The sequence below is a fragment of the Rhinolophus sinicus genome, linkage group LG06 (assembly GCF_036562045.2).
Source record: "Rhinolophus sinicus isolate RSC01 linkage group LG06, ASM3656204v1, whole genome shotgun sequence".
Taxonomy (NCBI): Eukaryota; Metazoa; Chordata; class Mammalia; order Chiroptera; family Rhinolophidae; genus Rhinolophus; species Rhinolophus sinicus.
In genome coordinates, this window is record NC_133756.1 from 155075470 (window position 1) to 155093012 (window position 17543).

The 17543-nt window shown below is 40.1% G+C and overlaps 1 protein-coding gene across 1 annotated transcript; it reads left to right on the top strand.

Moving 5' to 3' along the window:
* Positions 1–13068: 13068 nt before the first annotated feature.
* On the top strand, positions 13069–14085 carry LOC109435474 (putative olfactory receptor 5AK3). Its single transcript, XM_019713410.2, has one exon. It carries the CDS (start codon positions 13156–13158, stop codon positions 14083–14085), a length of 930 nt encoding a protein of 309 aa, XP_019568969.2. The 5' UTR covers positions 13069–13155.
* Positions 14086–17543: the final 3458 nt, after the last annotated feature.

The following is a 17543-nucleotide window of genomic DNA, read 5'->3' on the forward strand; positions in this document are numbered from 1 at the left end:
TATTGTACTGCATATGTGTAACTGAGGTGTATATATGTTTCCAAGTTATAACATTTTGTAAAGGTGCTTCCTACATTCAGTCCCAATGACAACTGATCAAGCAAGTTAATGTTCTATATTTAAAGCTGACTTGTGCTCTGCTAAAGAACAGACTGTCCTTGAGTATAAGATGTGTTGGCCTAATCCCTAACTGCCAGGGCAGAACTACCAAACTTCACTATTGGGTGACCCTCCTGAAGGGAAGGGATTTGTTTTCTATAAGGTAGACCCCAGGCTGAATTAAGGCATTTTCAAGCTTAACACTGAAGTAAGCCTGTTTTCAAAGTGTTTCAGTGCTAGAAAGATGCATGCGCATGCCAGCAGCATACTGATGCTCAGTGTCTGCTTTTGCTCATGTATTCATGGGGGGCAGGTTCCAGCTGACCTTAGATGCATGGAGCTTTCGCACAACAGCACAGCCTCCATCCCAGCTCCAAGCAAGTCAGCATTAGGGGTTTATCTGTTGTCTGAAATTCTACCAGGCAACACTTCCTTCTCTTCTCCCAAACTGCAAAATACTCTTTTGGGTTGTTTTGTTTCTTAACTTAATACTAGGGTTCTGGAGCAAAGACTCTTGACAGAAGGGAGTGTGATGACTTGAAAGGAGCACTGGGGCTGAGGCAGAGGGAGCGGGGCCCAGGGTGGTACAAATACGTTAAATTACCCACAGGTCCTGGGGTTAGCCATTCATATCAAAGCTGAGAAAACAAGAACCTGGTCTTCTGGGAGGACTGAGCATTGAAATGGTCAGAGTATCCGTAGGGAAGGTGGGTAGGGAATTAAAAGGAGGAAAAGCTGCCGGACTTCATGATTCTTCATAATGTATATTCTGGATGGATCCGACAAGAGCCCAGATCCCCCCGGACCCCCCACTGCTGGATCTCCAGATGATTTTTCCTGCCTGAAACCAGGGTTATGAGTGGGAGTGGAACACACTGGTGGGTTTCCTCTGTCTCCACTGATCCAACTTCCAGAGACGCTCAAGCATCGTTTGTTTTCCTGGTCACTAGAAATAGCAACCAGACCTCTCCCTGGACGCACTTCCTACCTCAAAGGCATTCTTCCCTCAAGGTTGAAACTAGCCCACTTTGCAGTCCCCCAAATGGGGTTGGGGTGCATGGGGAAGGGTCAGTGCAGGCAAAGTCTGTTGGCAATCTTGCATGTGGTAAGTCATGTGACGATATTTCTATTACTTGTTCAATAGCTTCCCAGAGGAGGGGAACCAAGGCCAGTTACTTTAACAATTCCCCAGATGGCTGAGCACTGAAATCGAATTTAGATGCTCCATCCTGCAGGTCAGTCCACTTCTGCCCTCTGTACTATGGGGCTCTGCTCTATGGCTGTATGAATGAAGATGGCTTAATGGGCCAGGCTTCTGACTCTCTAAACTAAATGACTCCTGAGAGTTATGTTACAGCCCTTCTTGAAACTCTTCAAAGGATTCCTGTAGCTCTTGGAATAAAGACCAACCTGGAAGATTGGCTTTGCCTGCACTGGCCCTGCCCCATGCACCCTGCCCCACCCTGTGCCACTCCGGTCTGTCCTCTGCCTGCTTCAGCCCTACTGGCTTCTTTTAAGTCATCACTGTCCCTTGTGTCACAGCATCTTTGTTCCTAAACCCAGTGTCTGAACCTCTCTGTCACCCTCCCACCCTCCCTGCTCTCACCTGGCTAGCTTTCACTCACCTGTAGGTCCCAGGGAAACATCTGCACTAAGTCATGGCCTCCTGTGATACACTCTGTAGCAATTACTACGGGTATAATTTGACATTCATTTGTGTGATTCCTTTATTAATTTGTTTGTCTTCCGCCCTAGCCTGCAATAAGCATGAGAGTAGGGACTGCCTGACATGTTAGAGAAACTCAGTATAGAAGTGCTGAAGGAAGGGAGGAAGGAAAGAAGGAAAATACAATTCTTGCTAATTAGATAGAAAGGTAAATTTTATCTAATATGTGAAAAACTGCTATATTCTAATTCTGAATTATTAACAATTCTTACCAATACTTCAGAGCATCTACCAAGCAATAAGCACTGAGCTACACCCTTCGTGGGCATTATTTCATTCAATCCTCATAACATCCCCATGGGGAAAGTCCTATAATTAATCTCATTTTATAGATGAAAAACTTGGGGCTTAGGGAAGCCAAGCGACTTGCCTGATGTCACAGGTAAGAGGAGGTGGAGTAGAGTGTCCGGTCAGGGGTGTCTGACTCCATAGCCAACGCTCATTAATTTCCATGCCAGGAAATTCAAAGTAAAGGAGAATTAAGTGGCATTAGGAGATGTGGGCAATTGGCATTTCTGGAACATCTCTAATAGCATCCCAAAAGCTTATGGGATTAGCATTAAGGTAGTTATCTTTCTAGCACAGCAAGAGGAAGTGCCCCAGGAGAGGAAGGCAGGAGGAGTATGCGTGACAAGCATAGTGGCCACGTGGGAAGGGTCCCTGTTGACTAACTTCTACTCACTGATCCTCACGGAGTATCCAGCTCAGAGGAATTTCACTTGGGAGTCGTCAAGCTGAGATTTAACCTTTCAGAAAGGACAGACACTGCATTAAACATGGGAGAACAGGTTGAAAAATGGATTTGAGATTTAGTAGTGACTTAGCATGAATTCGACCCAAGGAGAATTCATCTTCCCTGTGGCTATCTTTCTGTGACCTTCCCTGAATTCTATTTCCTTTAAAGCTGTACTCCTATTGGCAACATCAGGCTGTGAGAATTTGCATGCATTTTCAGTTAGATGTTAGGTAAGAGTGACTGGATTTGAAGCCAAGAACGGAGATTCTCATTTCAGCTCCTTAATTTAATATTCCACAATGAAATTGGCCAGCTCATTTATGCATTTCATATCTCAATGTGTAAAACAGGTGTGGTGCATAATATTACGTGGCCTAGGTGCACCATAGTATGGTAAGAACCATCAAATGAAGTAAAGAAAATGGAATAGTTTCATAAGCTGGAAACACCCATCAGAAGCTGATTATTATTATTATTATGAGGCTTCCTACCAACCTAGGCCCAACAAAAGCAAGAGAGGCCATCAAGTCACACAGAATGGAAAGACGCTGAATCATTTTGACAATGACGGTCTGAGAGGCTTTTCCCAGATGAGAGGCTTATGAGTCACGAGCAAGAAAATGATTTCCCCTGTCACAACTAGTAACACCCAGGAGTCACCCTCCATATCTGACTGTCTAAGATCCCCTGAGACCAGCATCCAGGTCTCAGTCTGGAAAAATAGTAGAGAGCCAGGAGTTGTAGTTATCCAAACATCTGGTTAACCATGTCAGTGCACAGTTCTCAGGGGTGGAAATCATGCCAAATATAAGTATACAAATTAAGCACTCAGTATTGCTTAATCAGCATATTATGAAGGACTTTCTTGACTATTTCCCTGCTAATTATCTAATCATCAACCTTAAAGAGGCAGAAAGTATAGGAGATTGAACTTAAACTCTGTGGAGGGCAGGAATATACTCAGGTACTTTTTCTTTCTCAGTATCATTTATGAAAGTATGCAAAGACACTAACGTTGAAAGAATTTTACAGTGAACATCTGTATAGCCAGCACCTAAATTTCAACTTGAACATCTTAGTAAACTTTTCATTTCATACCTACCCATCTACCTAGCTCTTAATCCATTAATGCCTTTTATTGTTTTATTCGCTTCAGGGTAAATTTCCAGGAGCTTACTTTTAAAAAATAAACCCCGGACTGTGCAAGCAACAAAGTATATCTCTTCTCTTCAATAAAGAATTGGTAAAAAATGTGTAGCAGCGTCATCTTTGGGGGAATTTTAAGGGAATTTTGCTATGTTAAGGGACTATAACATAGTTAACTTTCTGTAAAATTAATTATGCATATATTTATCTTTCATTTTCTTTTATTGATGCATATATATTTATCTTCATCCTTCTCTTTCATTTGGCAACAGTTGTTGAGCACCTTTCATGTGACAGATGTTGGGCTAGGCGATGTGACTAAAAGAGGGAGGAGCCAGACTCGTGGAGCTTACCTTCTACTGGAGAAGACAATCAATAAACAAGTAAATATAGAAAACCCAAAATGATTACATATAAAGAAAATAAAAGGTTGTTTGTGAGATAGAATGATAAACAGGGGACTAGTTTGGATCAGAGGTCAGGGAAAGGTGAATGTGAGAAGCATGTGAAGGAGACTGTCCTGAGATCCTGATGAGCAGGCTCGTCAGAAGCAAGTGCAAAGGCCCTGGGGCAGGAACACGCTTCTGTTGAAAGAACAGAGTAGGAGGTCTGTATGACTGTGCAATAGCATGCCATGTTTTTCCTCACTGTCACTTACCTTCATTTCTTCATGAGTGTGTTTTGCCTTGGCTTTTCAGCAGCATTCAAAAATAATTTTCTATTATTTGTATGAGCATAGTTTTCTCTGGGAAGTCTTCCCAGATTTAACTGACCAGGTTAATTCTCCCTTTATATGCTCTTGTGGCCAGTGTACCTCACTGATACAATTTATTTCTGCCTGCACATCCACTAGACTGGAAACTCTCTGAGAGCAATTACCCTATGTGCTGTTACTTACTCACCATTTCATGACCAGCCCCAGCCCATTGTTTGGCATTAAGTGGGTGTTCAATAAATGAGTTAATGAATAATTAATTAGTCAGAACAATGGTAGATAAGTCTGGAAAGTTAAATTGGGTTCATATTGAAAAATATCAAAAATGCGAGGATGGAAAGCATATGCTTGGTTTAGTAGACTAGATGGGTCTGCAGAGAATCTTCAAGCTGGAGAAGAGTGGAATTGCAATCGGGCTCTGGAAAGACCCTTCTTGAAGCCAATAAAAGGAAGATTGGAAGAATGAGTGGCATAGAAGTGGGAGACCCGCTCGATGATTATTGCAACAGCTTGGGTGAGAGAACCTGTGTTTGAATGTTGGTACAAACTGTTGGTACAAACATAAAACAGAAAGGAATAAATAGAGGCACATTATGGAGGCTGGATCAATGGAACATGGTAACTAACTAAACATCGGGGAAACCTAAGACAACCCAAAGTTTATATTGTAGGTAATGACATTAACTAAGAGAAGAAAAGTAGGAAGTGGAGCAAAGACAAAGGGTTGCTTTTAAACACCTTGAGTTTACATTATTGGTAGAAAACCTAAGTGGAGCTGTCTAGCAGGTAGTTGGAGAAAATGCTCTTTTGGACCTTGGAAAAGGAGAATGGTTAGAGGTGTGGCTAATTAACGTCAAATACGGAGAGAATGCATTATAGAGAAAAGCCCATTTAATGTCACTTAACTGCTCAGTTTGCAAAAGTTAGTTGGATTCATCTCAAGAAGGAACTAAACACCCAGCTGAAACAATGGACACTGAACATGTTGCCACAGCATTCTAAAGGATTATTTTGCTCATGTTTGAAAGTTTGTCATCATTTTTAAAAACAGAGAGAAGGATTTTACATTTGCATAGCACCCCAATTTTTCTGTAATGGAAGAAAAACATGAAATGAGATTGTTTATATGAAACATAAGGGTAAATGGAATAGGTTGTTCGTCTCCCAAGATGACCCAAATGGAACTATGGCTGCCCCAAGCCCCGTCCAGCTAAAATGAAAAGTGAGGGGATCAGCAGTCAGCATGGCAGGATGTCCCAGCACATGGGTTAGAAAGTTCTGGTCTACCCCACCTCAAGGGACATGTCTGGACTTCACTGCTAGTCCTACAGGCAGAGATAGCGTGTAGCCACTTCAATTGTATCATTTATTAAAAGGTGGATGGGCCGGCCCGGTGGCTCAGGCGGTTGGAGCTCCATGCTCCTAACCCCGAAGGCTGCCAATTCGATTCCCACATGGGCCAGTGGGCTCTCAACCACAAGGTTGCCAGTTCAACTCCCGCATGGAATGGTGGGCTGTGCCCCCTGTGACTAACAATGGTAACTGGACCTGGAGCTGAGCTGCGCCTTCCACAACTAAGATTGAAAGGACAAAAACTTGACTTGGAAAAAGTCCTGGAAGAACACACTGTTCCCCAATAAAGTCCTGTTCCCCTTCCCCAAATATAAATAAATAAATAAATAAATAAATAAATAAATAAATAAATAACGGTAATGTGCTCAAATAACATTTTTTTAAAAAATGTGGACATCCTACCATGTCAGTTGGTAAATAGCCACTACCTTCTACCCTAAGTTCCACACCCCCCTCTCCCTGAAGCCCAATCACTCTGCCAGGAACCACTTCACCACTACTTCAGAATGGGGGTAACTGGGTGCCTGGGTAGTACTTCTCCATATCTTTTAAGTCCTGTTCAATGTACCGAGAAAACAGCTTATTTACAAAAGACTAATATCCAGCCCAAAATAAAATTTAAATTCTAGACCTCAGATGATTTCAGTTTGACCATTACCTCCCAATTAAGAGACACAACCAAAGCCACAAAAATGTTGCTACCCAGTAACAAAAACAGTAAATAGTCTTTCTTCTCATGACAAGCATTCCAAAATTTTTTCATCACTGCTGCCTAGAAGCCAGCTATCATTCCAATGCTCTCTGCTCAGTATGGAGACCAGAACAATGCTGAGGTGGAGGGAATTGGTAAAGCCTGTTGCTTTGAACCCTTTGCTCTGAAACTGAAAAAAATCTCACAAGAACAATTTGGATCCTTGTTATTGGGACAAACCCACGCAAACAATAAGTTTGAGTTCTGGTGCATTACTTATTGGAGGAAGGACTGGGCAGAGCTAAAGAGACAAGAAAAGGCTGCCCTAAGCCAAAATGGGGAGTTTCTAGCCATGGGGGGGTGCAAGGACCCTAGCCCAGAACTTGGGTTCTTTTAATAGTTACACATCTTCTCCTAACTAACGAAGTCATCATGAGCTAGACCCCTCTTCTCCAAAATTATCTCCTTTATTCATAAATGATGAGTGAAATACAGGAATTATTTGAGGTTTTCAAAATACAATGCATGTTTCAAGTGTCAGTACCATCCTGCCACCGGCCAGCTGTCAGAGACCACCGCATTCTCTTCTCAAGTGTTCTCTTTGCTGCCCCTCTTCTTCCCTCATCAGCACCCATTCAGCATTTCCACAGCTCCACTCCTTACCCAGCATGCACTGTGCCACCGATTGAAGGATTGAACCTCTGACACCTTTTGTAACAAAATCCCTTGGCCCTGTAGAAATCATGAAGCATCAATCATTTTGGACAACAGAAAAACCCAGTAAAATGCTATCACTATAAATCTCACCTTCCACTGTTCATAGAACTACTAAATGATCATGGGATATTATTAGCTTAGGAGAAAGGCCCCTGTCAAAAGATATTTTAGGAATCGAGGTCAAAGCATAGTATCAGCTGACATGAAGAGGGAGACCAAAATGAATCAGAGCCAGGTGTCCAGAGAAGCCACACGTTCTTTGTACAGCAGGGTGGAGTGGTAATCAACAGGGAGGTGTTTCGGTGAAAAGGATCAATGCGCCTTACTTTTGGTGCCTCCATAACAAACTGCTGACTGTCTAAAAGGAATGGGTTTGAAACTAGTTACTCCTGCTCTTGCAAAGCTGTTTGGTACCTGCTTTGGGTACCATTGTGGAGTTCCTGCTTCATGTCTACAGGAGCCTGTCAAGGACCCAGCTGAGCTCAAGCTGATGGACGCCGGCTGGCCTCCCCTCAGGTACTTTAAGCAGCTAAGGGACCAACTGGAATGGGAGCTCTAGTGGTTTGGTTTCGGGTTCCTTGCAGCAAGCTCCCTGGGTCCCCACCCGCCCCATGCTGCTGCGGGTGCTCCATGGAATGGTTTACTCTGCGACTCGCTATGAGAAGGTCTACAAAGGGGTGGAAGGAATCCAGTCTCCGTCTCCTTGGACCCTTTGCACCATTTTCAGTTTTGCCAAAGTCCTTTACAAAGACTTTTGAAATCCATTTTATGTTTCAATTACACTGAAGGTTGTTTTGTGGGGGTTTTTTTTTTTACTTAGCTGCACTTTTTTCTTAACCTAGGTCTTCTATCTTTTCTATCACAGTTAAATGGCACCACCATTCACACAAATGATCAGAACAAGAATCTAGGAGTCCAACTTCATTTTTCTCTTTTTTTCACTTCCTGTGCTCAAGCCAAAAGCAATTCCTGTAAATGCTACCTTCTCAAAATAGTGCAACTAAGTACCATTGTCTCCATTTCCTTTATACTAACTGCCCTAGTTCAAGCCACTATTATCTCCCAATCAAGAAACCTCAGAGCCTCATGTATGGTCTGCCTGTTTCCTTTCTTTTTTTTTTTTTTTTTTTTTTTTTTTGTTAGTTTCAGGTGTAGGTAACAATGTAAGTTACAAACTGAAAACCCTCCGCCCCCAATCTACTACCCCTCTGACATCGTATATAGCTATTACAATTCCATTGCCTCTATTCCCTAGGCTGCACTCCACATCCCGTGACTATATGTATATTTGATTATAGCTGACATTCAATATTATTCAGCTTCAGGTGTACAGTGCAGTGGTCAGCCATCTACATCGTCCATGAAGTGGTCTCCCTAACAAGACAAGTGCCCATCTGACAAGGTAAAGGAATTAGAAAGTACAAATTAGTAGTCACAATATTGCCACAGGGAGAGGAAAGACAGTTTGGGGAATATAATAAATAATGTTGTAAAGATTTTGTAGGATGTCAGATGGGCATTTGTCCCCGTTTCCATTCTTACTCTTATAATCTATACTCTAATCAGCAGCAAGAACAATCTGTCCAATGCAGTGATTTAATGTCACTTGCCCCACTTACCCTGCAATGACAATCTATCACTCTTGGAAGAAAATCCAAATCCACCAAGACCCACAAGGCTCTACATGATAAGGCCCTTGCTGGGTCTCTGACCCAATGTGCAATGTGTTCCCCTTCAATCCTTCCAGGCTGCTTTCTTGTCCTTGGAAAACACAACCCACGCTCATTCCAGTTCCAACTTTACAGATTTTGTACCACCTTTACCCTCAGTTGGGTTTGCTTTCCCACTGTACCATCTCCTTACAGAGGCCTCCCCTGAATGAGATGGTGTCTCCTCTCAGGCACTGACACGCCACAGGATTTTATTTCCCTTCCAGCACTTCTCCCTGTCAGGAATTGTCTTGCTTATTAGTGAGTTTCTTTGTTTATGGTCTGTTCTCCACGCACACCAGGATGAAAATCCCATGAATCCTATCCATATGTTCCTATTTTCTATGTGTCCCCAGTGCCTAGCACACAGTAGGTGCTAATGTCTATTGCATTAACATTGAACATTTAACATAGAATCACTGAATTTATGTGTCTCCTAGAGAAGACAGAAGATTTCTCCATTTTGGTTCTTTTCAAACTTCGGGTCTGGCTCAGCCTAGCGGCTGAGATCTTCAATTCTGGATTCAAACTGACTTATTTGAATTCCACCTTCATCCTGTACTATCCGTGTAGTCATGGCTGACTCACTTCACATTTCTGAGCCTCAGCTCCTTTACCTATAAAATGCAGCTAATGACAGTACTCAAGCCATAGGGTTGTGTGTGGATTAAACATGACAACACATGTAAAACCTGTCAGCCCAGTGCTTTGAAATGGGAAGCCCTCAGTACCTATTGTCACTGGGACCAGGGTTGGTTTTGTGCTCTGAGTACCCTTGGTCATCATTATAAAGTAAAAGGGGTAGCTTTCTCCACCAGAGACTGTGCCTCTCTCATTTACATACATGCATGTATTTGTTCCATGAAGAGTTTGATACATACTAGTTCCAGACCTGTGCTAGGTGTGCCTGACACAAATACGATTAAGTATGTTTGTCTTCAAGGAGGCCGCCACCCAAAGCAAATACATGATTCATATTAGTAATTAGCACATAAGGACAAAGGATAGATATGTGCCCATTGGCTATGGGAAGACAGAGAAAAAGATCTAAGTCACAAGGGTGGGGAGGGAACAGATGCCCATGTCCCTGAACCAAGCGTCAAAGGATGAGTTATGCCTCTGCATTTGCTCTTCCCACACCACTGAGGCAGCCCTGTCTGGGTCATTAGCCCTCTTTTACAGATGGAGAAACTGAAGTTTAAGTGGAAGAGTAAGTGGAGGAAGATCCAGGATGCAAAACCAGGTTTGCAAAATCCAAGATCAGCCCCAGGTTGGAACGGATGGTCCCCAAACTCACGGAAGTAAACAAGACAAAAAGTCCCTAAAGGACAGAAACGTGATAAAAAAAATTTTTTTTTAATGGTCTCAACTGGGTTGCTCAACACAATTATACACTCACCCCAGCCCCTAGTGTCCATGGTTCTCATGGGAATAGGTCTTATTCTCACAGCCCTCAAGAATAAATCCTTCATTTGTAACAAAAGTAAAAATGTCACCTTACGGCAAGTGTAGAAAGGGATATTCTAACATAAACACAACCTTTTAAAAAGGAACTCTTAGTGTATTTTTCTAAGCAGACACTCGCTGTTGTGTCTAGAAGGACAATCCAAGCTTGGAAGTCAGAGAAATACACCAGGAATTTTATCCTTGGTTCTTTGCAGACTTCAGAAAATCAGAAGTGGCAACAGGAGCTTGATCTGCCAACGGGTGAGTCAGGAGCACTTGGGACATTCAGTACCTAAAACAATGCCTCAGATATTGCCAGTACTCAGTGTGCGACTGAAGTCATCCATCTTCGTTACCAGCTAACACTTGGGAAAGGGAAAAGTCAGGTCTACACTCAAAATTTACTGAAGAATATCTTTGAGTAGAATGGTGGTGGCCAGGGGCTGGAAGGTGGGGGAAATGAGATGTTGGTCAAAGGGTACAAACTTCCAGTTATAAAATAAATAAGTCCTGAGGATCGAATATAAAGCATGGTGACTAGAGTTAACAGGACTGTATTGTGGTCTTGCAAGTTGCTGTAAGAATAGAGTTTAAATGCTCTCACCATTACAACAACATGGTAACTGTGTTAGATAAAGGATGTGATAACTAGTCTTACTATGGCAAACATTTCACAATATGTACGTGTATCAAATCATCACATTACACACCTTAAGCTTACACAGTGTTACATCCCAGTAAAGTTGGGGTAACAGAATATCTCTGAAAGAGATACAGGAAAAGTCTTGTGATTTAATATGGAAAGTGCTACTAATTCACTCCTTAATTGCGACACTCCTTAATTGTATATAATGGGAGTGAGTTCCTATCGCCTCTTGCCCTTAACTTGTTTTTGTTCCAAGTACTTCTTCTGCTTGGAGTTGCCTTCCCTAGCCACACTGATCTCCACCTTACACAATCCCAAACATATTTCTAGAACCAATTTTAAAGTCACTTATTTCAGGGAAGGTTCCTAGATCCTCTGACAAGATGAGCTCATCCCCTAAACTAAAGTAGAACAACATTCGGTTTTTACCTGTTTTTGGACACTGTTAACTCTGAGTTGTGTCACAGAGAATCACCGTAACACTTGAACTTGAAGACAATGGGTGTAACTAATTCACCATTTTAGTCCCTAAGTCTCTGAACATTGTTTTTAACAACTGAGATGCTCAATTTTTACTTTGGACTGAATTGACCTCTTTTAACCCTTGAAATGGTGCTACCCTTGTTTCTCTGATGTCTTATGAAGGTGTGGCTTTGATTTAATAAAACTGGAAACATTTTGACTTGATGTGAGCTATATGTCTGTAACCTGTGCTTAACAGCAATTTAAAAGGTATAAAATACATACCAAAAAATAGTTAATAATTACAAGAAAGGCATACAAAAGATGCAATGAACATATGTAACCAACAAATAGCTATGGATATAAACTATCACCAATACCATTGAAGCCCCATTATTATACCTACTGTAATCAGTCAATAAGCTCTTTTCCTCAACATTACATTTTTAAGACATGAGTAAAAAAATGTAGCTCTTGTGATTTATTTTCACGAATGCATAATATTTTTTTCTATACAATTACTTATTTAATCATTAGTTGTTTAGTTTCTTTTCAATTTTTGTCTATTATAGCACATGGCTTGATTTACAATTTTAAAGTCCAATTTGACAATCTTTGAGTTTTAATGATGAGTTTAGTCCACTTATATTTGCTTTTCTTTCTAACTCATTTAAATCTGTTTGTGCCTTCTCAGGTGATTTCTATTTGTCTTGATAGTTTCTATTATTATTTTCATCTCCTTTATTATGTTTATTTTGATTGATTGACTTTAAAATTTCATTGATTCCCCTAAACTTAAAAGAAACTTCAGTTTTATCTTTTCTAATTATAAAAATTATATACATGTAAGTAAAAGTCTAAAGTACACTAATTTTTGAGTACCTTAAATCTAATAAATCCTCCAATCCAACACATTAGTATTAGCTGATATTTTTTGTTCACTTTTCTATGGACAACATTAATATTTTATACCGCCTCTATTCCAGTTTCCCCACATTTACCAATTTCTAAGCTCACCATTTCTTCTTGCTTCTGAGATTTTCTTTGGAGATTATGTTCCTCTTTTCTGAGCAAGTCTTTAGAAGAATATTTAGTGCACAGCTCTTGATGGTAAACTCTCATGTGTTGCTGCATGAAAATGATTTTTAATCTATGTTTTTCATTAACTTTATTTTTAAATATAAAGCCTTCATAAGAATTAAAATGATAGTACAAGGAACAGTGGCATACACTTCACCTAGATTAACCAATTCTTCTTTCCATTTTGTTTTAGCTCTACATAGACAAATTTCAGGAGTTTGAAACAGGATTAAACTGATAAATGACTGAGAAAAACTATAGGTTATTGAAAGTGTTCAAAATCAGATTTCCACATTGCTTTAAACCAATATAGACACCTGTTTAATGTAGTAAGCACGTGTTTTAATCTATGTTTCTTAGAATCACATGTATTAGCAGTCAGTCTTCTTCTATGAAATCTTCTTCATTTTGAAAATGAATTCATGGCATATCACATTTGTGGTGGTGGTTTCTTATAAAGAAAATAGAAGAAATATTTGGAAAGCAAGAAACCCTGTTGCGTTTGCCATGAAAATGCAATTCAAAAAAGTGACGTGAAATGAGCGAGCCTTTTTTCTTTCAAGCAGTCACAAAGATTTCCCTTCTTTCCCTGATCTTCCTCTTGGTCCTTTCTGGATTTGTTGGTAGCCATGACACAAGGAAATAGCACTGAAGTGGCTGAATTCTTTCTGCTGGGATTTGGTATCCAACGCCAGTTTCGGTATGTCCTCTTCATCGTATTTCTAGTTGTCTATGTGACCTCCATGGTGGGTAACATTGGAATGATTCTACTCATCAAGACAGATCCCAGACTTCAAACACCCATGTACTTCTTCCTACAACATTTGGCTTTTGTTGATATCTGTTATACCTCTGTTATCACTCCCAAGATGCTGCAAAACTTCATAGTGAAAAATATGTCAATATCATTCAGAGGTTGTGTTGTGCAATTATTGGTTTATGCAACATTTGCAACCAGTGACTGTTACCTCCTGGCTGCTATGGCAGTGGACCGTTATGTAGCCATCTGTAACCCGCTTCACTATCCCATCGTCATGTCCCGAAGAGTCTGCATCCAGTTGGCAGCGGGTTCCTATGTCGTTGGCTCAGTAAATGCTTCTGTGCACACAGGTTTTACATTTTCACTGTCCTTCTGCAAGTCCAATACCATCAATCACTTTTTTTGTGATGTTCCACCCATCCTGGCCCTTTCATGCTCCGACATTAACATCAACATCATGTTACTTGCTGTCTTTGTGGGATTTAACCTGATGTTCACTGTGTTGATCATCACCTTCTCCTATGTCTGTATCATGGCTGCCATCATAAAGATGTCTTCTGCCACAGGGAGGAAAAAAGCCTTCTCCACATGTACCTCCCATCTGACAGCAGTCACCATTTTCTATGGAACCCTCGCATACATGTATTTACAGCCTCATTCTAATGATTCCCAGGAAAATATGAAAGTGGCCTCTGTGTTTTATAGCATTGTGATTCCCATGTTGAACCCCCTGATCTACGGTTTGAGAAACAAGGAGGTAAAGGAAGCTCTAAAAGTGATGGGGAAAAGGTTCTTCTAGGTTGGACCTAAATTGTTAAAATTCAGCACATCAAAGCATCCAGTAGAGATGTTTGACCACCATCTAATGTTTCTGAAATTGGAAATACACTCACATTTTAAACCAATGCTACCTCTTTCAATAGATAAGTTCTTAGAATTAGGGAAATATAGTAACATCTCATGGGACTAATTTTCCCTTGAATATAGTTTAAGAAACATATCTCATACTATCCATGAAGAAGGACTTTAATTCAGGTTATTTAAAATATTAAGAAGTATGTATAGACTTTACAAAGTAGTTACTTGTTTCAAATACTTCAGTTTTTTTAATAGAAAAACCCCAATTTTGTATATAATTAATATTAAAATTGAAGTCCATTATTTTCCATTCATTTTAACAAGTTCACTAAATGGTCTACAAAGGGGCTTTTCATATGTTCTGTTCCAATTACTGCACAAACCCAAATGTAAAATAAACTGCTTTAAAAAGCACCGTATGAATATATGGTGATGGAAGGAGAACTGACTCTGGGTGATGAACACACAATGGGATTTATAGATGATGTAATACAGAATTGTACACCTGAAATCTATGTAATTTTACTAACAATTGTCACCCCAATAAATTTAATAAAATTAAATTTTAAAAAAAAAGCACCGTATGACTCAGACTATTATACTTTCTACCTAATGTTCCCATAGTAGTTACATTCTCTAGCACTTGAAAACACTTATTTCTTATGTGATGTTCTGACTTATTTTTGTCATTAGTTACCCTCTCCATTCTGAATCTATCTCTTTCTTGTATACAGTAAGAAAACATCTGGAAATATTTTCTATGTTTCTCTCCAATAGAGACAGAAAATCTAGAGTATAGATCTAAAAGCCTAGGATCTAAAAGCCTAAACAATGGTCATTAATTTACAAGAGTTAAACCAATCATTTTAGTCCAGACAAATAACTTAAATTCAATGAGAAGTTGAAGGGTGGCCAAGAGCCCTTTGAATCAGGAAGATAAACTGTTGACAAAAAAGCTTTAATAGATTTAGGGTAAGTGATGGAAACCCAAACTAGAGATGCCATGTTAGGTAGCTGAAAAAGCAAGTTTCACTTTAAAATAACATCAGTCAGTCTAATGAACTGGCAGGAAATTGAAATGTACTGTGAAATAACACCACAAGGAGAACTGGGCAAGAGAAGATACATTTTTCAAATACACTTAAAGTCTAAGAGAAGAGAAAAAACTTAACCTGAAATCAGTGTAGGATGACCAGAATCTCCCCAGCAAAAACACTGTCTATATAAAGGAAGAGATCTTCTGTTCAGGACAGATTCAAGTATCTCAAAGACCAGGACCAGGGACAATAGCTGGAGGAGGGTCATCAGAATTTAGACAGAGGATGTCTTGAGGCCCTAGAGGGGAAAACTGGAGACTAATGTACAGCATGGTGACTATAGTTAAAACACTGTATCATATACTTGAAATTTGTTAAGAGGGTAGATTTTAAGCATTGTCATCAAAGGAAGGAAAGAAGGGAGGGAGGGAGGGAGGGACGGAGGGAGGGAGGGAGGGAGGGAGAGAGGGAGGGAGGGAGGGAGGGAGGAAGGAAGGAAGGAAGGAAGGAAGGAAGGAAGGAAGGAAGGAAGGAAGGAAAACAATGTAAGGTGATGGACATGTTAATGTCCTTGATTGCGGTGATCATTTCATAATGTATACCTATATCAAAATATCAACTTGTACACCTAAGTATATACAAATTTGATCAATTATACCTCAATAAAGCTGGAGAGAAAGATGGTAAAACAAAGAAAAACTTAATACAAGTTAGGAAGTCTATGACTAATTAGAAATCGGGCACAAAATGGAGAGTCAGATAGTAAGTACTGTGTTCAATGCTGAGGTGAAAGAAAGCCCAAAAGTAAATATGCTCTGTGACAAACAGACAAAAGCAGTGAAATCCCTGAGGCTTATGTGAAGAAGGAAACAGATGATCTGGATTTTAACCTGAGAATGATTAGTGAATATATATATATTCAGTAAATTACAAAGTTTTAGGCAGGTGATACAAACTTAGAAATCATTGTCTTTGAAAAACAATGTAAATTTTTAACTTTTATTTAAGACAAGTTGAATTTTTGAAACTGTGTAGTAGTTCTGGTATATTAGGTTATTAGATTATTATTTATTATTAACTCAATAAAAATATTTGAAAAGTCTGAAAAAAAAAAAAAAAAAGCCAGCACCACAGCATCTTAAAATCTCTGGACTCTCCCTCTTCTGCATCCTTCTTCTAATGTTAAGAACTCTTGGAAAATCCAGGGTGGTCCCTCCATCTCAAGGTCAGCTGATGAGCAACCTTAATTCCTCTGCCATGTGATCTAACCTACCATGTTTCCCTGAAAATAAGATCGGGTCTTATATTAAGGTTTGCTCCAAAAGACACATTAGGGCTTCTGTTCAGGGGATGTCACCCTGAAAAATCATGCTAGGGCTTATTTCCGGTTAGGTCTTTTTTTCGGGGAAACACGATAGTCACAGATTCCAGGGATTAGGACGTGGGCACTTGGGGGAACTGCTACTCTGCTGTCACAGGAGCTGTCTGGGCAAAGTGTACAAGGGATCGCTGTGTATTAGTCCTCATAACTACATATGAATCTGTAATCAGCTCAATTAAAAATCCATTGAGTGAAAATGTTTGTTAATTTATGCTGCAGTTAACTTGATTTTCAACGGTGTTGATCACCACATATCTTCTCATTCACACGTAGCTTCCACCATCCTGAACTTGTCCTCTGCTACAGGGGAAGACAAAGGCCTCCCCCCACAAATGTCTTCCACCTGACAGCTCTCGCATTTTCTCTGGGGCCCTCTTTTACATGTATGTGCAGCCTGGGTCTGCCAAGTCTCAAGAGCAGGAAAAAGCAGCAACCATATTTTTTGGCATTATAATTCTCATGTTAAATCTTATCTACTACCTATGAAATGAGGAAGTAAAAGAATCTCTACCACAGGAATGAATAAGCCCTCTTGCTTGGGCATAAATTGCTACCCAAAGTAGCAAGGTAGTGGGTGCTCTATTACATTTGCTGATATCACACTGGCCATATAGCAAGTCACATGGCCAAGCCCGATTCAAACAGTTGGAGTAACTGACTCTCCCACTTAATGGAAAGATCTGTAACATCACATTGTAATGGTGTGGATGCACTGAAGGAAAGAATTTGTGGCCATTTTTTATAATCAGCCACACCACATTTCTGCCCAGAGTAAATTTGTTTTTAGCTAATGTCCTAATTAGGATGTGATTCATACTGCCACAGGTGTGTGTATGAGAAATTCTCTAATTTAGTCTTTGTAAACACAATGATAATTTGTATTTTTCTCATTATTGTATCCCCAGGCATCTATTAATCGTCAGGAATATATTAGGTGCTTATTCAATGCTTACTGAATGAATGAACAGAGAATACACACTG